The sequence below is a fragment of the Cervus canadensis genome, chromosome 22 (assembly GCF_019320065.1).
Source record: "Cervus canadensis isolate Bull #8, Minnesota chromosome 22, ASM1932006v1, whole genome shotgun sequence".
NCBI classification, from domain to species: Eukaryota; Metazoa; Chordata; class Mammalia; order Artiodactyla; family Cervidae; genus Cervus; species Cervus canadensis.
Window position 1 is genome coordinate 7,768,416 of NC_057407.1, and position 19,963 is coordinate 7,788,378.

The following is a 19,963-nucleotide window of genomic DNA, read 5'->3' on the forward strand; positions in this document are numbered from 1 at the left end:
TCTGGATGACTCCTGAGAAAGGACAGTTGATTACCCCTGCTACTATTTGCTGGGAACAAAAAGAACAGAAACTTGTATTTGGAGACCACCCCCTAGACCCAAAAGAATTAAAATATATGGGTTATTTGCCCCCTGAACAATGTAAACAAATCTTGGAAGTTACCTATCACCCCAATCAGTCTGTTCAGTGGCCCAGTTCCGACTGGAAATATAATCCTGGAATCCGCTGGGTAGCCCCCATGGGACCCAGTGGCTCTGTGGGCTTAACTTATGGCCATGGTTACCAGTTGGCTGGGTGGGGCGTTGCACATTAGGATTTGCTTTCGCCCATGGCAGTATTAAGCCTAGCCTACACCAGCCTCCAGTAAACCTGCCTTATCTGCATGCAAGATGGACACGATCTGTGTTCCAATGGTATGACTATCTTGCTGCCTTGTTTATACCCTCTGTAGGGACAACGGATATCATGGTTAAGGTAGAGGCCTTAACTAATTTCATTAAACAGGCCCTCTTAGACAGTACTAAAGCCACTCAAGCTTTGAACGAAGAACAGATTCAGATGAGGAAGGCAGTAATTCAAAATAGGATGGCATTAGACATACTCACAGCAGCCCAAGGAGGGACTTTGGCGAATGGTGTGTACATCCCTGACCTGTCTGAAGATGTATCTGCTGCCTTGGAGGATATGCAAAATCAAGTGAAAGCCATGTCTAATGAACTGTTGTTATAGTAATCTTGATCATACTGCTTTGTGGGCCCTGCTTCCTACAATGCCTTGTGAATTTTGTAACCCAGAGGTTGATAGCATTCTCTCATGTGGGTGGCAGGAGGGCTAAGGTACAATATATCTCAATAAATGATGCTCGTTATGGAAACTAAGAGCATCAAGAGGGGGGAATGAAGAAGGAATTCATAGGGCCTGGACTCCATCTCAGGCCTGTCTGTGCTGATCGTGCGCGGCCACCTCTCCAGTGGACTCTGAACTCTGTGCTTAGCGCCTGTGGGAATGACAATGGAAGGATAAGACCCCCCTCTGGGCAGGGGAATCTTGAAGAACAGACACTAATCACCCCTGCCTCCGGACACTATCTATCAGAATGTAAGCACAGGCTTATCAGTTATTAACTATTTGGAATGTAACTGCGGGCTTATTGATTATTGACTGTTTGAACACATAACACGTGAATGATGGGGTTATTGTAGTTGTATTTACCCTTCCTTTGTTTACGTAAGTCTCAAGGGAATTGGGGTAGTGGGTTTGGACACATGGGGTATAAAAGATTTTCACAAATGCTGGTCGGGGCCCTTGGCTAAGAGGAGACTCTGCCTTGGGCCCGCCGGTGTAATAAACTGCACTCCACTATCTGCATTGTCCTTCCGAGTGAGTCTGTTTCCCGGAAAGCGTGGCTATAACATTGGGACACTGGGCTTCATGGGAGCGTGGCCTGTGAGGATGGCGCAGACTGGGACCAGAGGAGGACATTTCTAGGGGAGAGAGCAAGGGGCAGGAGCTGGAGAGCAGGGAGGGCAGCAGACAGGTTTGACTGTCGAAGGGAAGTAGTCGGGGTGGGGCAGGGGGCAGGGGGAAGCAGGGGTTGAGAGCTTTCCTGAGAGACTGCCTGCAGGGCCAGGGCAAAGGTGGGTCTCCAGAGTCAGGGCCGCAGTGGGAGAAAAGTGGGGTTTGGGTTGTGTGACTCGGACACATCTCCTCACTGAGAGGCCATTTGCTAACTCTCAGGTGTCTCTGTCTTTCTCAGCCCGAAGTCTAGGCCCTTGAAGGCCAGTGTGGCCCTTCAGAGCCTGTCAGAACTCCATCAGTGGGAAGCATCTCCCCTGGCCTTTCTCCTCTCCGGCCCTGGTGAACACAAGTCTTGATTGAGACAGACTGTAAAGAATTCTACCACTTCCTCGCGATTGTTGCTGAAAGCAGAATCCTCACTCTGGAGAGGAGATGGGGACCAGAAAGATGGGGGGCAGAGGCTGCTTTTCACATCAACGGGATCACTCGAGGTGCTAGAGTCCCTGGTTTCCAACCAGACTCGCAGAGTGGACACCAGGGCTCTTACCGCAGCCAAGGGGCTCCTGCAGCAGCTGGAGACACCATCACTGAGGGTGGACACGCCTGCCCACAGGCGGCCGTCACCATCAGCCTCCCCAAGGGACTTAGGCAGCAGGTGGTCACCTGGCTCCAGACGTCTCGTCTGTAAATGAAGCACTGACCTCAGCTGTCAATCTGCTGTCTAATCTGAAGGCCCCTGCTGGCTCTGCAGTTGTGCTGAAAGGGTCTGACAGCAGAGCTGCCCTGGGAATCTCCCGAAGCCCTGTCGGGAGGCCCCAGTTCAGTAGGTGTGGGCAAGCCCAGCCAGAGGATGGGTGAAAGGGCCCTGGCGAATCTGAACTGTGGTGAGTGGGCACCAATGCCGGCAAAGCCGGGGAGTGTGTGGGGAGTGAGGCTGCTAGCATCACACCAGCTCAGCGCTGCCCTCAGGCAAGGCTGCTGTCACTCGTTAAAGGACGAGAACCAGTGGACAACTGCTGGAGAGCTACCACAGTCCTGGGTGAGGGGCATGCCCACGGCATCCTGGGGATCCCTATTCTTCACCAGTTCAATCCTCTTGGCAGGACCTCAGCTTCCCCAGGTGTCCTGAGGACACCACAGGCCTATCTGGCAAAACCAGAGCCCAAAACCTTTCTCCATTCCAGCTGTTCACTTGGCGGAACCAGTCAGGGAAGCTCACCCTTGCCCCTTCTGGGGACAGCGCATCTCTCTGCTCAGTGCTCCCTAGTGTCTCTGGGGGTCCTTGGATTGGCCCCCTGAATCCTTGGGCACAGTCGCCCCCGAACCCTTGCACCCCTGCTGTCCTTCCGGCATGCAGGTCCACATAGGCCAATTCCCTTGGCACCTGCTCACAGTGAGGCAAGCAAGGTGAGTTTCTTTCCCCTCTCCCTCCAGCCTACTCCAGCATGGCCATTATATGTGAACTGCAGTTCAGAGACCCCCCCCCAAGCCCACTCCTTCAATTGCATACCCGATGAGGGGAGGGCCTCGCCAGAGGCCACCCAGCAGGGTGGAGCTGGAACAGTTCCTACCCTGAGGCCCTGAGAGGAAACAGGTATAGAAGATGACTCATGGGGATAAAAACCCCAATAAAGGAAGCAGTCGCTAGCAGTTTGGAGCCTCTGACCAGCACAGGAGAAATGGAATGACACTCCCCATGACACAGGAACTTCACTTACAGCACAACAGACCAAAGTCAGACTTACGGAAGGATGCCAGAAGTCAGCAAGATGGATGGAAGGCTCTTTACAGACCCCCTAGTCCACCATTTTACAGATGGCAACACTGAGGCCCAGAGCGGCTCAGTCATGTGAAGGCAGGTCTCACGCAAGGAGAAGTCAGGGTCTCTGCCCTCAGTGTCAAGGAGGTTATCCAAGGCTGGCCTGGAGAGTGGTGGGGGGCAGACCACCAGCTCTGGGGCCACACCTGTCACCCTCACCCCAGTCAGGACTCCAGCAGCATCTCCCTGGAGAAACTGGACCTCATCTCCTCAAAGAGTCAGAGTCACCTCCAGGGCCCATCCGGCCTTCTGCCCCCGGGGCCAGGCTCGGCCAGGCCCAGGCCACAGGCATTCCGCAGCGGCCCTCTCAGCTCTGCGGTGTGTCAAGGAGAAGCCAAGCTACCATGGCTCCCTGGAACTCCAGCGGCTGGGCAGGCGATGCAGCCTCATGTCCTCCTTCTGGATGTGCTCGTAGCAAGACTGGCAGGAGAGAGGCGAGGCTGAAGCCGGCTGGCCTGCCCACCCCCAGCAGCACGCAGGGGCTTTAGGGCCTGACTCGGGTGCACCCACTCCCAGGTCTGGACCACTGTGTTTCCAACTGAGCCCTCAGCCACAGTCTGAGGAAAGGGGTCCTTCCCTCTCCTCCTGTGCTCAGGAACGCAGCATGGAACACACTCAGCCCTGGGGAGCAGAGGGCCGGGATGTGCTATGCCTACTTTCCCCCACCCAGCCGCTTTTAACAAGGGCTGTAGCAGGGGCTCTGTGAGGACCCCTCCCACGGAGACACACACTAGCTGTAAATGTGAGCGCATCCCCGTGATGGTGTCTGGGGCAAAAGGGGTCTGCCCCAGAGGCCAGGGCATTCCTGCCTGGGCCAGCCGCTTCCATCCCTCACCTCCAGGGCCGTGAGCAGGAAGTCATACAGGCCTCCTGTGTGGAGAGGGTCCATCATGTCACGGATCAGGTGGATCTCGGCTCCCAGGTGCTGGATTCTGGAGCACCACCACCACCACCACGAGAGGGAGAAGGGGACCACTCAGGACAGGCGCCCAGCAGTTGGGAAGGAGCCCTGGTCTGGGTGGCTAGACACCTGGGCTGTGGTCCCTGCTGTGAGTGGTACACATGGGACCCTGGGTGGGACTTTCTGGGCCTCAGCTTCCCCATCTGTCCCAAGAAAGGCTGTGCCCATAGACTGCAGTGTTCAAAGGCTTTGCAGTATGTCTTGGCTGGGGGCGGGCAGGGTGGGAAGGGAAGCTCCTGGGCCCACCCCCAGCTGGGGCTCACTGGGCACGAGACACCACGTAGATGAGCAGCGGCAGCAGGTCGTCCATGGGCAGCTTGTGCTCCCGGCCCAGCACCCGCGACACGGTGGCCTCGATTTCCCCGTACGTCCTCTCCAGCACCTCCAGCTTCTCGCGGGGGTCCACCGTGGTGCTGCAGCAGGGTAACTGGCTCCAGATCAAGGCCCTCGGGTTCAGTCCCAACCAGGAGTCCCCACATTCCTGCCTCCCATGTCCCCCTCCCCAGGCTGCGGACTCACATCATCTTCTGCAGACACTCCGTGGCCGACAGGAAGCACTTGTCTCTGACCAGGGAGTATCTCTGTGTGGTCGGGAGAGGGGGTTAGATGAGGCCTCCCCTTTCCAGGGTTAGGGCTGGTCCCCAAGCCCCTCTCCACCCATCCCTTCCTCATCACTGGTTTCAGCACAGCTCTGCCCAGAGGGCTGAGCAACCCAGGGCAAGTCACAGCTCCATTGTAAGCCTCAGTTCAAAGTGAAGTCGCTCAGTCGTGTCCGACTCTTTGCGACCCCATGGACTGTAGCCTACCAGGCTCCTCCGTCCATGGGATTTCCCAAGCAAGAGTTCTGGAGTGGGTTGCCATTTCCTTCTCCAGGGGATCTTCCTGACCCAGGGATCGAACCCGGGTCTCCTGCATTGTAGGCAGACGCTTTACCATCTGAGCCACCAGGGAAGTCCTAATAAACCTCAGTTTACTTGACTGTAAAGTGGGATAAACGGTCTCCAGGAGGTGGGAGGATCAAGGTGGATACAGAAGAATCATAGCAGCCAATGGTCACTGGGTGCTGCCCAGTTCTAAGTGCCTATGTCAACAGCTGTTGAATCCCAGGGCTTGTTGAAACACAAATTCCAAGTTCCCTCCCTGAGTTTCTGACTCAGTAGGTGTGGCATGGGTCCAAGAACTGGCCTTTCTAACGAGTTCCCAGCAACGCTAATGTTGCCGATGCAGCAAGCACACTGAAAACCAGCGCCTCCTCTGCTCCGGCCTGCTCCCCTCCTCCCACAACAATCGCGTGAGGGAGTCCTAGTACTGCAGCAGGGGTACTCCCACAGATGTGGAAACTGAGGGACAGAGATCAAGGATTTCGCCCATGGCCATACAGTCAATAAAAAGGGTGGGGCCTGCGCTTGAGCCTGGCCACTGTGGCTGCACATTCACCCGCAAGGAGAACCAGAGCAGTGCAGAAAGCCTGCCGTCTTCTCCCTCACCCACCTCTGCGGCCTGAGACTGTGACTATGAGGGTACAGAGCTGCTCGGAAGCCTGAGCAAACCCAGGGCCCAGCTGAGGTTCAGGCCCCCCTCTCCTAGGCAGGTAACCGGCCCACCCTCTCACCTGATTGGTCGTCAGTGTGAGGTCCTTGAGGGGCCACAGGTGCCTGAAATAAGACGGGAGATGGGAGGCTTTGCCCTCTGAGTCAGAAGGCAAATTCCCTGCACCCCCATGTCCCCCAGGAGAGCTGAGCACGGGAAAGGGGCTGGGGATGCACAATGGCATCTGGGAGCCATTGTGTGGAGCCCAGGCTACAGGAGACCAGGGGGGATTCCTTGAGAGGGCAGCCCTCCATGCAGCCCCAAAACAGTGAGCAGAGAGAGGGATGGTGCTGCAGGCCAGGGCACCCTCCTGCACAAGGCCCTGGGGGGTCCATCCAGAGACCTCAGCTGTGGAGACTGCCCCAGGGGCTCAGTGAGCTAGCACAGGCTGGTGAGAAGTAGGGATGCCATACAAGGGAAGTACAGCCAATGAAGCAGGGAGGCCAGCATGGAGGAGGTGGCGCTGAGGCGGCAGGAGGGGCGCAGAGGGAAAACCCTTGGGAAGCCGTTGACAACCAGGTCTCTGGGCTGGTGACTGGTCAGATGCAGGAAACATTCACCACAACAGAAAGGGAAACAAGGGTTTCGGGGAAAGGTGGATAGGAAGCACCATTACCTTGAGAAAAGGGGGACCAGGTGTGGGAGGCAGGGGTGCATTCACACCCTCAACACTCAGATCGAAGGGGCATGGAGGATACAGGATGTTCTGATTACTGAGGGTAGAAGGGAGGCTCTGACCTGCTTCCAGAATAGTCCTCGGTTTCCCCCTTGAGGATCATCCCTCTCCCACTCTCAGTCCAAGAGCTGGGAGCAGGTGATATTACCCCAGCCCCAGCGGTAGGTACTGAGGTCAGCCTGGCCAATCTGGGCCACAGCCGGCATTCAGGGACACATTCAAGAACCTAGCCATGCCAGGGAGGAACTTTAGAGGCTCCGCTAGAGCTGCTGGGAAGGAGACACCAGCTCCTTGTGGGGAGAGTATAAACCTCGAGTGACTGGTGCTGTTTGTCACCACACAGGGAAACCAGAGACACACCAACAGAGAGAGAGAGAGAGGTTGCTTCCTTTTTCATGCAGCTGAACACCTAGATCCAGCCATACCTGAATCTAGCCATACTAGCCACATCCTAGAACTTCACAGGTACATAAGTCAATTAACCTCTTCCCTTTTTCTCTGAAGACAACTGGAGTTGAGTTTGCATCCTCTGCTACACAAGAACTCTGGCCAACGTGGCATGGGGGGAGGCTTACTTCTGCACGTCCAGGAACTCAAGCAGCTTGGTGTCGGGGAAGAGGCTCAGGTTGGTGATGCCCTGGCTGTAGAGGCTGTCCTCCCTCTCGTGAAGAAGCAGGTAGAGAGTGAAGAGCTCCGAGTAGAAGCTGGGCAGCACGAGGGGAAGCATCAAGCCGTGCACCCGCAGGTCCCTGAGTGGGAGCCACCAGGACGGCTCAGGGCCAGCAGGGCGGGCGTGGGCATCTACTTGGGGTGCCCCCACGAGCCCTTAGAAATCCTCGTTCCACCTCAGTGTTCCTGCCTCCAGCCTCCCCCATCCCCAAGAAAACCCTTCCCAGCCCCATTCTCAGTCGTTTCACAATCAACTGACATCTGTGACCACCTCATGCTCTCATTCAGCTTTGAGAATCAACGTGGCAGGCGAGGTTGGGTTTTGATCCACACTTGACTGAAAGCAAAACCGGGCCCTGATGGGTGAGTGACCTGCAGCAAAGCTGTCAGCAGTCATTCCAGGCTAGTCCAATTGGGCCTCCTAGCTTTCTGTGCTTGCTGGGACTCAGGGGGAGGTTCTCCCTAAGGTCTAACCCCGTTTCCCATGCCTCCTGCAATGCAGTAACAGAAAGCCCCCTCTGATCAGGATCCCTGGGCCTGGAATCTGAAGGCAAGTTGTGAGGTTTGGTCTTGGGGGGACTGAACCGAAAGATTTAATGACCCACTTAATTCCTGCTCTGTGTGACCTCAGGCTAAGCTTCTGCCAGGCCTCAGTTTCCCCATCTGTGCACAGGAAGAAGGACGTGCCTGAGGAAGCTGCTCACCCTCCAGGCACCTAAGAGATGAGGGGTTGGGATAACATGCTTAGAACAAAGGTGCATTTGATGCATGGTGGCAGTGCCCCTTCCCAGGCTGCTCAAGGAACAGAGGTCCCAGGTCTTTATGATTCCTGAATGGTCAACGAACAGCATGTGGTCAATAGCATGAACCCCCAACATTTCCTCAGAAACACCTCTTTTCCCTGAGGGAAGTCCCAGGAGCAAGGTATAAGGATCCCCTGGAGCTGAGCCTGGCTGCACCAGGGGAGAAGACCCCACAGACTTCCTGGGGGCAGTCACCTTGTCTCTGCATCTTCATCTTCCTCTGGGGCCTCACCCTTGCGCTGTAAGGCAACCTGCAGCAGGCCTCTGTGAACCAAAGAGAGGGGTGGTGTGGCTGCCATCTCCCACAGAACGAGTCACCCAAGGCCAGGCAGGTGGGTTCTGCTCCCAGAACCATGAAGCATGAGGCTTGCAGAGCCCAGCTGCCCAAACCTCAGCAGTGAGGGGGATGGGAGTACAGGATGTCCACCTGAGTGTCCCGGAACCCCGGAACAGAACGAACTATAGCATTTAAGGTTTCGGTTTGTGATGTTTGATGGGGTCACAGCTCAGCCAGGACAGGACAGAAGATGGGCTGTGAGCCCAGGTCAGGATCAGCCTGCAGTGGGGTTAGAGCCAGCCCAGGGCCGGGGCTCGGACTCTGGCTGCAGTCAGCCTTGTTACCACCTCCCCGCCGTCTAACCCACATGCCCCCCAGATGCACACTAACCATCCCACCCTCTGCTTCTCTCTCAATCCAGACCCAAGGCAGAGGTACCATTCCTACCCAGGGCAGCAGACAGAGCTGAGGCCTAGAAAGGGCAGAGCCCCCCGCCCTGGGGACAGGGCAGTGGTTGTCCCCGAGTGCCACCGAGCTCACCTGTAGGCGGCCCAGAGCTCCTGGGCGTGCTGCTTCACCTCCTCCTGCGCCAGCCCCTGCAGGTGCTTGTTGGCCCCCATACCTGCGTATGTGGCCTGGAAGGTCAGCATCAGCGTCCGGAGCAGCTTCCCCAGGGGATGCAGAGAGTTGCTCAGAGCCTGGGCAGGTGCGACAGCCACAGAGAGATGCTCAGCCCCAGGGCAAGAGCACCGCGGCCTCTCAGCAAGGCCTGTCCCCTGTGGCCAGCACCCTCCCCGTGGCCTCACCTTCCTGAGGCACCGCTGCAGGGCCTCGGGCTCCCGGTGCTGCCGCAGCTCCTCCAGGAGCTCCTCCACGCTGCCCGCCTGGTCCTCGGGGGGGGTCCTGGGGCACCACCCACAACGTCTCACCCAGGCCCGGCCCGCCCCTCCAGAATGCCTTCTCCACCCTCCCCCGCCCCCGCCCACTCAGAGCCCACTGCCCCCAGCCCTGGGTCTGGACACCCCGTGGGTACACGCCCCCCGCACCTGGGCCTCACCTCTCACAGCACAGGTACTCCTGCGACCTGCGTAGCTCCCGTGAGCTCTGCACGTGGAAGCCCAGCAGGGCCTCCCGCAGGTCCCCGGGGCAGCCGGCACGAACAAAGTCCCGGAAGGGGCCATAGACCCCCTGCCAGCGGCTCTCCACGGGGAAGATGCCCTGGCCCAGCTGCCTGCGATGGAGGTGGCGGGAAATGTGGACAGGGAGGGAGCCATGTAGGACCCTGTCCAGCCCTTGGAGAGGCGGGGATATCCAGCCTGGCCAGAGTTAAGGGCCCCCATGCGGTGGATAGACTGGGGTAGGCAGAGGGGTCTGACCTCCAAGACTCCAGGAGGAGAAACGGGAGGCAGAGAAGGGTCAGAGAGAATCTACTCCACGGTAGAGAAAAGAGACAGGGGCACACAGAGCCCTGGAAAAGAAACAGAAAGATCTGGAGAGCTGGAGGCCCAGTCCAGAGAGTGGGGTCTTGTCCTAAGAGAGGCGAGGGCCCAAAGCCCAGGGTTCCCCGACTCTCCCCCCTCCCACACCTGGTTCCTTCCTGAGCTTAATCCTGTCTCGGTCGCTAGGCCCAGGGGTCTGGCTGTGTGCATGTCTGGTGAGCACTGCCCTCCCCTGTCACACTTACAGATATCCCTACACCTGCACCTGACCCGGGTTCAGGCCCCTAGGGTTTGCCATCCACTTCTAGCTCCTGCTATCAGAGAAAAAGAAACATGCTGGGATGATGTGTTAGGTAAATCAACTTCTAAAATGCTGGCTGGCACCATTAGAACCACCAACCACATCTCAACAGACATAGCAAGAGTCACCACTTGAACACCTGTTTTCCAAAGAAGAACTCTGTCCCCATAAGGAGGAAGTGTATCTGCTTTTCAAATACCCCCATGATAAGGAGAGTGAATCCACTTCCAAGTTTCCTTTTTCACCCTGGCTGCCAGGGAACTCAGAGTCAGGCTAATGTTCAATTATAGTGCCTATCTGCACCTCCCTTTCTTTTAAGCTCAACTCACACTTGAATTGTCTATTTTATTGTCATTTGTTTGGTTTGGAAACTATCTTGTACCTTCCTAGAAAAAGACTCTATGTATAGAGTCTATACATAGCATTTTTCTTCAGTTCTGTGGCATATGGAGTTATCACCACATAGCCCTTGATTCCCAGAGTCTCTGGTAAGGGTTGTGTGACCTGAGCTTTCTGAACTCTCCAAAGAGCTAAGAGGAGGTACAGAAAAGCCCTTCTAACGAGACCTGAGTCTTTGGGGGTAGAGACACAGGCACCCACAAGCACACCCCCCAGAAAGGCTCCAGAATGCACAGGCCAGACGGTCAGGCTCTCACCTCTTGCAGGTACTGCTTGGATCTGGAGGGAGGGCAGCTGTGTCCAGCACACCCTGGGTATGCAGTCCCCTCCCTGACACGCTGCCAAAAGTGCCCTCCAGGGTGAAGCCATTGGGGAAGGTGACCTTGCCCTGGAAGCCGGGAGAGGAATGCAGGGATGTCTGTCCATCTGCCTGTCCAGCTGCCCTTCCACCCAATCATGACAGGCCTCATGCCCGTCATCCTGGGTCACAGAGGCTAGAAACTGATGGGTGGCCTTCCCACCATCCATTCCATCTGCCCCACCCCAAGGGGCTCATGATCCTTCACCCCTGCAGGAGCCCTGACCAAGAGCTGTGCCCACCACCAAGGGGCTTGTCTCTGAGGTAGAAGATGACAAGGGAGCCAGAGAAGGGACTCAGAGGTCAGAGCAGGGGGACCACCACTGAGGCTGGGAGTGGGGAATAAGTCCAGAAGTAGGCAGTGGCCTTAGGGAGGGCGTGAGGTATTATTGGCCCCAAGGAGAGGCAATTCCTTGCTGCACAGGACTGTCCCATTCAGAACATTCTTGGTCTCTATCCATTAGATGCCACAGTACCCTCCAGTCATTACAAAGAGAAAACAGCCCCCATGTGTCCAAAGGCCCCAGCAAGGATACAACTGCCTTCTGCTGGGTCAGCTCGGGCAGAAACTTCCTGAAGGACAATGCCTTCAGGGGACCCCACTCAAGGCACTGATGGTGGTGGTAGAGGGGGTGGATCCCTAACTCTGGAGCCAGTGGGGGACACAAGAGACCACCAGACCCTCTGCACCCAAGGCAAGCCTGCCCATGCCCTCTTGACTCATACCCAATCAAACTGCACCTCTGTGGCAGAGAAAGGTCACTGTACATGCCCCCTAGATATAGTGGAGATGGGAGAGGGCCCCCTACCTTCTCCACCCACCCTCAGTCCTGGGTCTAAGCAGGGAGATTATAGACTCCGGCCAAAGTCACAGTGCAGAGCGGAGTAGGGTCTCAGTGGCTCTCACCTTCCCCAAGAGTGTCAGGTCCCTGGTAAAAGTGCCCTCGTATAAGGAGTCATCATCAGAGAGAAGGATCCCTGGGCCCTAGAGGAGTGGGGAGGGTAGGAGCAGTAGGTTAGGAAGGGCCAGAAGGCTAGGGGTAGGGAGAGGAGAAGGGTCCTGAGCCCTGGCACACCTCCTAGGACTGTGCCCAGGTGGGATGCCAGCCCCTGGACTGCACAAACCCCATGCACCTTGATCCTGGGTTACTCTGACTGACACCCTCAGACCTGGCTTCTCTCCTTCAGCGGCCTCTCTCAGGAAGTTTTCTGGGGGACCCTTCCTTCCCACCTACAGCTCAGGAAGTGCTGGGCTTTTCCTGAACCATCTCCACTTTCCTGTCACTGATGCCAGGGGCAGCGGAGTTCACCAGGTTCCCTTGCAGCTCTGGCTGCCAGGAAGCTTCAGAGCCAAATGGGATACATTTGTGTTCTTATTTTTAAATCTATTTTATGTGCCTATTCTTATCTTTTCTTCCTCCTTCAATTCTTTCCAGAACAAAGTGTAGCTAAACAAACAAGCCACAGTATCAATAACCGCCATCAGGCCGAGCCATACTATGTGCCAACCACCTGGCAGGGTGTGGGTGAGACAGAAGGTGGGGGTTGATATGCCCGTGCTCAGGATACCTGGGCTTGAGACTCATTTCTGTCACTCAACAGAATGTGACACTAGGCAGGTTCTCTGACCTCTCTGAGCCCCACATTTGTCACTTGTACACTAGGGACGACAACATGAACCCCAGGGCTACTGGGAGGATCCCATGAGACCATGCTGGGAGGCCTAGCCCAGAGCTAGGCACCAGGGTTTCCCTGGTGGCTCAGACGGTAAAGAATCTGCCTATAATGCAGGAAATCTGGGTTCGATCCCTGGGTCAGGAAGATCCCCTGGAGAAGGGAATGGCAACCCACTCAAGTATTCTTTTTTTTTTTTTTTCAAGTATTCTTGCCTGGAGAATTCCAGACAAGACAGAGGAGCCTGGCGGGCTACACTGACTAACACTTCCACTTTCTTTTTTTTCAGGCACCCAGTTAATGGTCTATAAATGTGGGCAGTGGAGGCTGCTGGCATCCTCATTACCATTCACTTCATAATTGCTACTCTAGTGAGTCATTACAATAAATAGGTAACCCGAGCTGCCGAAGGGAAAAGCGAGGCTGGGAGGGCCAGGGACTTGGCCAAGGCCAGGGTAGGCAGGTGGCAGAACTGGATTCTGGCCCAGGTTTGAGCTTGCTCTAGCACATCAGAACCTTGATTCCTGCCCCATCCACCCCTGACCAGCTTCAGTTCAGCTCTGGGGCCCCAGAGCAGGGAGAGGTGGCTCAGGACACATGTGGGTCTCTGTACTCACCACCATCTTGTCTGCCTGGAAGGTGCCCTGGTAGCAGACACCCGCCTGGGTGACCATGACCCCTGGGCCATGGCGCTGGTCAGCCTGCCACATGCCAATATAGCGCTCACCCCTGGGGGAGAAGAGAGGATGGCCGGAGTTGGATCGGAATTGTTCCCATGCACCTTCTGTGTGCTCTGCTGACACGAGACTCAGGGTGGGGGGGCAAGGGGCAGGTAAGGAGCCAGGACATGAATTCACTCAAGTCAGACATGGGGAGGTGAGATCAGGACCCACAAGAGAAACAGAGGGTGGAGGAGAAAGGAAGCCTGCCTGGGGGAGGGCATCCTGGCAGGCTTCTTGAGAGAGGTGGCAGAAAGGACAGATGGAGTGAGAGTGCCACTGTAACACATGCAAAGCCATGGAGGTATCAGTATACGTCAGATATGTGGGGGCGTTCAGTGGTCTAGAGGGCTTCCCTGGCAGCTCAGCTGGTAAAGAATCCGCCTGCTAATGCTCGATCCCAGGGTTGGGAAGATCTCCTGGAGAAGAGAATGGCTACCCACTCCAGTATTCTGGCCTGGAGAATTCTATGGACTGTACAGTCCATGGGGTCGCAAAGAGTCACACGACTGAGCGACTTTCACTTCACTTCACTTCACTTCACTTCAGTGGTCTAGGAGGCTGGGGGGTACACAGGTGTCATGGCACGGATGAGTTCAGAGGAGCAGGCAAGGCCTCGGATGCCAGGCCAAGGACACTGGGCTTTTTTGTCTCAGCCCAGAGAACCCGGAAGGGCTGTGACCCTTTGATGGGACCAGATCATGGGGTCACAAACTCCTCTCTGACAGAGCAGGGAGGGGCTGGGGTTGGAGGTAGGGGGCACACCTGCAGTCAAGGTCAGGGTCCCTCAACCTGAACCTCAGCAGCAACTGAGGGAGTGAAGTGGAAGTGAGGGGCTTCAGAAAGACTCTGGGGGACAGACAGAACGGACCCACTGATGACAGGGAACCCATGCCTGGAGGCACTTGGTCTGTGAGGGTCCTCTCTTCTCCTCAATCCTGCTGGGGGGCTGCAGAGCGCTCACCTGTCACTGTCCTCCTCAACACCGTAGCCACTCCGCTGGCCCCTCTCCCAGTGGCCTGTGTACCGGAGGGGCCGAGGGGCCTGTGGGATGCTCTCAAGGACCCCGAATCCATGGCGCAGGCCCTCCTGGAAGTAGCCCTTGTACACCTCGCTGGTGCTGTACCTGAGGAGGTCACCAATGGCTGGCCCTGCCTCCCAGAGGACATGCCCAGCCCACAAGGCTGCCCCCCATCAGATGTGGGTCACTTACTCACAGATGCCATAGCCGCACATGCTGCCTTCTCGCCAGTGGCACTTGTAACAGTCAAACTTATCCTCGGAGGCCTGGGGCACCAGGCGGATGCCAAAGCTGCCAGTGTGGGTGGGCAGGGAGGGAGGTCAGCACTGGGGCCAATGGCCTGAGACACCTGTCACAGCCTCTCCATGCCCAGGAGTGTCCCTGCTTCCGAGGGGCCTTCACAGACAATGAGAATCTTACAGGTGATCAGGTCCTTCTTCTTCCTAAGGGCCCCTCAGGACACCCCACCCACCTCCACCCCACCCCCATGCACCCTGAGAGGGCCTTTTGGCCCTAGACCACTCCCTCCATGACCTGCCCTCTTCTCAGGGCCAAGTTTCCCCTTTAGGACAATGAGTGGGGCTGGACCAGACGGCCTCCAAGTTTCTGCTGGAGGTTTGGGAATTTAGGGTGGGGCCAGGCTGGTGACAGTGATAGGGTGGGAACCCCCACCATGTTGCCCCGTGTCAGCCCCAGCCTTACCCATGCTCCAGGCCCTGGCAGAAATCTCCCACGTGATTCCGCCCATCTGGCCACTTCACGGTTCCCCTGGAACACAGTCAAGGTCCACAGTCATCAGGCCCATGGGCGTCAGGTCCACCAGACATCCTTCAGCATACACAAGTCCCCCAGCTGGCCTCCGCCGTACACTCTCTCAGAGGCCTCGATCGCCCTTGGGCTGGACTCTCTGCTCCCACGGGGCCTCTTCCCTGAGCTCCACGACCCTGCACGGGCTTTCGGCCCTCTCCTACTCCTGGCACAGCTGCCCCGCAGCCTCACGGAGGGCACTCTATACCCAGCAGGGGAAGTTCCGGAAGCATCCAGGTTGCCTTGTTCCCTTGACCAACAGCAAGCTCAGAGCTAACCTTCAAGTTCAAGCCAAGCACTAGGAGTCAGTGAAGTTTCTACCATCCTCATCTCCTCTTCTGACACAGCATTGCTTTTTCTGTTTTTGTTCATAGGCTTCCTGAAGCCCTTTCTGGAAGTAGGCAGGGTACCAGAAATGAGTGGAATGCTTGCCAGCATAACCCTGGCGAGTCCCTTCTGCTTTCAGGGCCTTGGTTTCGCCAGCTGTGGCACAAATTAGGGCCACATTCTTCAAAAGCCTATCTGCCTGTGGGGTCGTATAGATCTGCAGTTGAGGCCAGGCTTCCCCTAGACCCTACCCTGAGGCCTGGAGAAAGTCATGGTTTCTGGATCTACAAAGGGCGTGCTAACACTCCCTCAGGCCATTCTCCTAAGGGCCGCCAGAAAATGCTACACAGACACTAGTTATTCTTTCACCCGCCTTGAGGACAGAACAGTAACTGCGGACCCTGAAGTCCAGTCTCCTGATGCCTGTCCCAAGCTCACCAGCCTCACCGACATCAAGACTATTTGGCACAAACCTACTATGGGCCAGTGCTGTCCAGGAGGACTTGAGAGACTCTGTGGGAGAAACAGAATTGACCAGAGAGGGTAACAGCCTCTGGTTCATGCCCTGAAGCAATAAGGTCCATCTGGGTCCTATGTGCCCCCCAGACTCCCAGGAGGACCCCTGCCTTGCCTGGCCCAGAGCCTCAGTTACTCACTTGCCATGGGGCCTGCCCCAGTACCACTCGCCCTCGTAAGTGGCCTGGCAGAAGCGGCCCTCTGCGCGGAAGGTGTATGCTCCACAGCGGCAGGTGGGAGGTTCAGAATGCTCCAGGCCCGCTCCCAGCACCGGGAAGTCCTTCTTCCCACGCAAGGCCTGGCACACAGCCTGGGTAACCTTCCATTGCCAGACCACCTTGGGGAGGACAGGGGAAACACAGGACAGGTCACTGCTGCTGGAGGCAGCCCCTCTAGGAAGCCTCCTGGGGTGGCTCCAGGTACCACCCCCCCACACCTCACTCTGTCACCTGGGGGAACCTCTAACAGTTCCACACTGCTCCCTAGAGCCTCATCCAGACCTGAGATACTTACTTGCAGTTTTGGGCCTGCCCAGAGAGGCCAAACAAAACCATCAAGCAGGCTCCAACCCTGGCTTCACAGAGAAAAATACCTGCTCTCTATGGCAGTCTGACGCCTGAGCCCAGGCAGACACCTGACTCACTCTGACCATGACTCCAGAGGCTTGACATTCCCAAGGAGCCACCAGGGCAGTATACTTGTGCTGCAACCCTCCTGTCGCCTTCCCTTACTCCCCCAATCCTAGTCCCCGAATTCACAGTCCACCCACACTCACCAGGCCCTGCGGGTCCTTGGAACAAAAGGAGAACTCTTCCTCAGGTGTGAGGAGGTAAAACGTGCACCTAGACAGATGGAGGTGATAAGTAGGTTATATTCAGTTCTATTCAGAAGGGAGCTGGGGGCAGGTCCAAGTCAGAGCCCTGGGGTGGGCAGGTTCCATGGGGTAGAGGGAGGGAAAGCCTGAGGTGCCACTGGAGAAGGGTGCTCACCTGTCCTGCCCAGGATCTACCCACACCAGCTTCAGATCAAAGGTGTGGATGTTGTGGCCCTGAAAGAAGATGGGGCATAGGTGGGCAAGATGCTCACCTATTCTCTGGTCTGGCCTTGCTCCCAAGCACCAGCTCAGCATGCCCCTGGGTGTCCCCAGGTTGCTCAGTTCAGCATGCCCAGCGCTGAGTCCCCCACCACCCCCGCCTGTTCCCATCTCCAGGGCAGCCCCTCCACCTCCCTTCCCACCCAAGACCCAGGATCAGTCTCCCACAACCCCCCACGTCCTGCTCCATCAGGGCCACCAGAGTGGTCTTCCGGAAATACAGCTTGGACCTTGTGGGCCCCTGCCGGAAACCTCCCTCAAGTCCCTGCTGCTGAGCCTGACACCTGAGACCGCACAGAACAGCCCCAGGTCACGTGCCCCCTCCTTTCTCCACTCGCCACAAACTCTCCTCAGCCTGACCCTCCGCTTGTGCTGCTCCTTCTACCTGGAACGTCATCCCAGCTCCGAGAGCCAGACCAAGCCTCCCTTCCTCTGGAAGATCTTGTGTAGTGACCTCTCCCGCCTGGCAATAGCCACAGGAGGAAGTGGCTCCAGGCCCAGGCCTCAAGGGGAGGAGGAGTGTGCCAGACATGGGCAAGGACAAGAGAGGGTCCCACACAGACAACAGGGCATGCCCAGGGCCAGAGGTGAGAAAGGGCTCGGCGACTTTTAGTGAGTGTCTTGTCAGTGTACCTGGAGCACAGAGGGAAAGTCAGGGGTGGAGGGAAACTCAAACTGCATCAAAACCCCCAAACCAGGCCTCAGGAGACATAGATTTCGATGGGCAAGGAGCACCCCTTCCACGCCTCAGCCCCCTCATCTCCCCCAGCCACTTGTCTCTTTCCTCCTTTTTTCAACCACTCCCAAGACCTCTGGCCTGCCCCAGCCCACCTGCAGCAGGACGAGGGCATCATCAAAAAGCAGCACGCGCTCTGCCCGCAGTGGGGTGACTGTCACGGGGATGCCCTGGCTGTCTTGCAAGAGTCGGCGAGCAGGGGTGCAGAGCACATCCTGGTGAGGCGAGGAGGGAACTGCAAAGCTCAGGGACCCCCGTCCTTGACACTGCACCAGCCAGTCCACTGCCCGCCTCTGCCCCAGGCACCTCTGCCCACCCTCTGAGCATCTCCTGGAGGCCCCCAGGTCAGTGATGGGCACTGGGGCTCTGAGCTGGTGGGGCTTCATCCCTGGCTACTCCCAGCAAGACGTCACAACGTCTCTTGAAGCCCCGCTTTGTCCTCCTCCACCCCATCTCAGGCCATGGCCACAGCCAAGCCCCCATCAACTCTCACCCAGGGTTCTACGACCCCCGCCTCTCTCGGGCAGTTCTTATCCCCTTCATTTCTCCTTCTAATTCTCTGCTCTAGGCCCCAGCCTGTCACGCCTTGTCAGAGCACAGGGGATTTTCCCCCGGTAGGGGCACTATAGGCAGTGGCTGGAGGGTGCAATCATTCAGCGATATCCCAGAACAAGATGATGTCCCCAAGGCAGAGGGCGTCAGTTCTGTAACCACTCTTCCAGAGCCAGCAGCTCACATCCCAGCCCAGGAGTGGCTCAACAAATGCGTGAGGATGGCTGGACAAAGAAATGTCACAGACACTTGCTTTAGCCACTGCCCTGTTCAGGTGGGAAAACTGAAGCATGGAGAATGCAGCAGGCAGCTTGAGCCACCCAGAGGGCCCCTGCTGGATGGGAAGGTCTTCTCAGAGCGCCCTTCAGGCGTGGAACTCACCCTCAGCCGGCTACTCAGAGTGGACCAGAGGGCCTGCGTGGCTGTGGCCTGGTCCAGCTCCTGCCTCATGAAGGACTGCAAGTCCCCAAAGAGGCCGGCGGCGTGTATCACCAGCTCCCGGGTGGGGTGACGCTGTGGGGGGACAGAGCCACCGGGGCGGGAGCTCATCAGAACCTTCCCCCACTCTGGGATGACTGCCCCAGCCCTGCCCTGGCCCAGCTGGTCAGGGGTTTGTTCTTTTCTCCCTGTTGGCTCTTCCTCCAAGGAAAGGTCAGCAGGAGGATGCCTCCAGGGGATTCAGGACCATCCGATGATGCCCCACCTGGGCCTGGGCCACATGTCCTCACACCCAGCACTTGAGTCTACATCTGCTCCCCGGGTCTCTGCTGGCTCCGCCACGGCAGGTCCATGTAACTCAGATACCCCAGGGCAAGGACATGGCCCTTCAAACCCCCAGAACAAGATGATGTCCCCAAGGCAGGCCAGGTCCTTTTCAAACAAGGAGTTCCTGAGTAAGGCAGGTTCCCTGAGCCAGAGGCCCATTTCTCCCATCTGTCAGCTTCCTCGTGGAGGCAGGTCTGGTAAGTATCGATACCGCCCTGGCCTCCTGCCCCCTGCAACCCTGCTACCTACCTCCCCGATGGTGTCCCCGAGGCTCAGCAGGAGGAGCACGTACTGCTGCACGTGATGGGCGAGTGGCTGGCGGAGGGCCTGGAGCAGGGCCGTGCCCACCGAGCCCTCGGAGCTCACACCTGACAGGACTTGCCGCAGCGCCTTCCGCTGGCCCCGCCAGTACTCACTGGGTGGAGGGAGGGCCAAGCACCCCGTCACTCTCCCCTCCTCTGTTCCCGCACCCACCACCATTGCCTCCTTGCCCTGGCCAATCCCTCAGATCCCAGGACCAATCCCAGACCCCAAAGCTCTCTCCCATGAGAACAGTGGCTGAGATTTGGGAGCAGCATCTCAGAGACTGAAGGGATCACTGATAACAACAGCCCTCCCTGAGTAGGAATTAGGAATGCTCCCCTGCCCCAGGGTCACTCCCGCTAGTTGGTGTCTGGCTTCTGCTCACAGCCTCCCAAGGCTTCCCTGCCCCTCTTCAGGGGTGCGGATCAGCGTGGGGTTGCCAGAGCCAGGAGTGCTCAGGATGAGTCCCAGGCCGTGACGCTTACTGCTCTGGGGTCGTGGCTTCCCCAAGCCCTCCCTCCCAGACACACCCCACTCAGAGGCCCACCGCAGCACCCTGTGCTCACCTCCTCCTCTTTGCTGCCTTCTGAAAGGCTTGCACTGCCACGCAGCATGTGTAGGACTCGATGTACCTGTAGG

General features: G+C 57.4%; 1 protein-coding gene and 1 non-coding gene across 12 annotated transcripts in view; both read right to left on the reverse strand.

Moving 5' to 3' along the window:
- Positions 1–3,289: 3,289 nt before the first annotated feature.
- ALS2CL (ALS2 C-terminal like) overlaps positions 3,290–19,963 on the reverse strand; it is a 31,549-nt gene continuing 14,875 nt past the window's right edge. For 10 of the 11 annotated variants that reach the window (XM_043442057.1, XM_043442065.1, XM_043442060.1 and 7 more), the window contains 23 exons: positions 19,891–19,956; positions 19,271–19,436; positions 18,638–18,769; positions 17,800–17,919; positions 16,865–16,923; positions 16,651–16,717; positions 16,016–16,212; positions 14,928–14,993; positions 14,418–14,516; positions 14,169–14,330; positions 13,103–13,214; positions 11,719–11,796; positions 10,711–10,841; positions 9,372–9,545; positions 9,121–9,217; positions 8,855–9,012; positions 8,233–8,301; positions 7,141–7,314; positions 5,912–5,954; positions 4,819–4,880; positions 4,563–4,712; positions 4,174–4,270; positions 3,290–3,758 (listed from right to left, as the gene is read on the reverse strand). In XM_043442057.1, the coding sequence (XP_043297992.1) occupies positions 3,678–3,758; positions 4,174–4,270; positions 4,563–4,712; positions 4,819–4,880; positions 5,912–5,954; positions 7,141–7,314; positions 8,233–8,301; positions 8,855–9,012; positions 9,121–9,217; positions 9,372–9,545; positions 10,711–10,841; positions 11,719–11,796; positions 13,103–13,214; positions 14,169–14,330; positions 14,418–14,516; positions 14,928–14,993; positions 16,016–16,212; positions 16,651–16,717; positions 16,865–16,923; positions 17,800–17,919; positions 18,638–18,769; positions 19,271–19,436; positions 19,891–19,956 (2,560 nt within the window). In that variant the 3' untranslated portion in view covers positions 3,290–3,677. The remainder of the gene's footprint in view (positions 3,759–4,173; positions 4,271–4,562; positions 4,713–4,818; positions 4,881–5,911; positions 5,955–7,140; positions 7,315–8,232; positions 8,302–8,854; positions 9,013–9,120; positions 9,218–9,371; positions 9,546–10,710; positions 10,842–11,718; positions 11,797–13,102; positions 13,215–14,168; positions 14,331–14,417; positions 14,517–14,927; positions 14,994–16,015; positions 16,213–16,650; positions 16,718–16,864; positions 16,924–17,799; positions 17,920–18,637; positions 18,770–19,270; positions 19,437–19,890; positions 19,957–19,963) is intronic. The other variant, XM_043442056.1, reaches the window with a different exon arrangement.
- Positions 5,178–5,250, reverse strand: TRNAC-ACA. The gene has a single exon. It is a non-coding gene; the product is annotated as a tRNA-Cys (tRNA).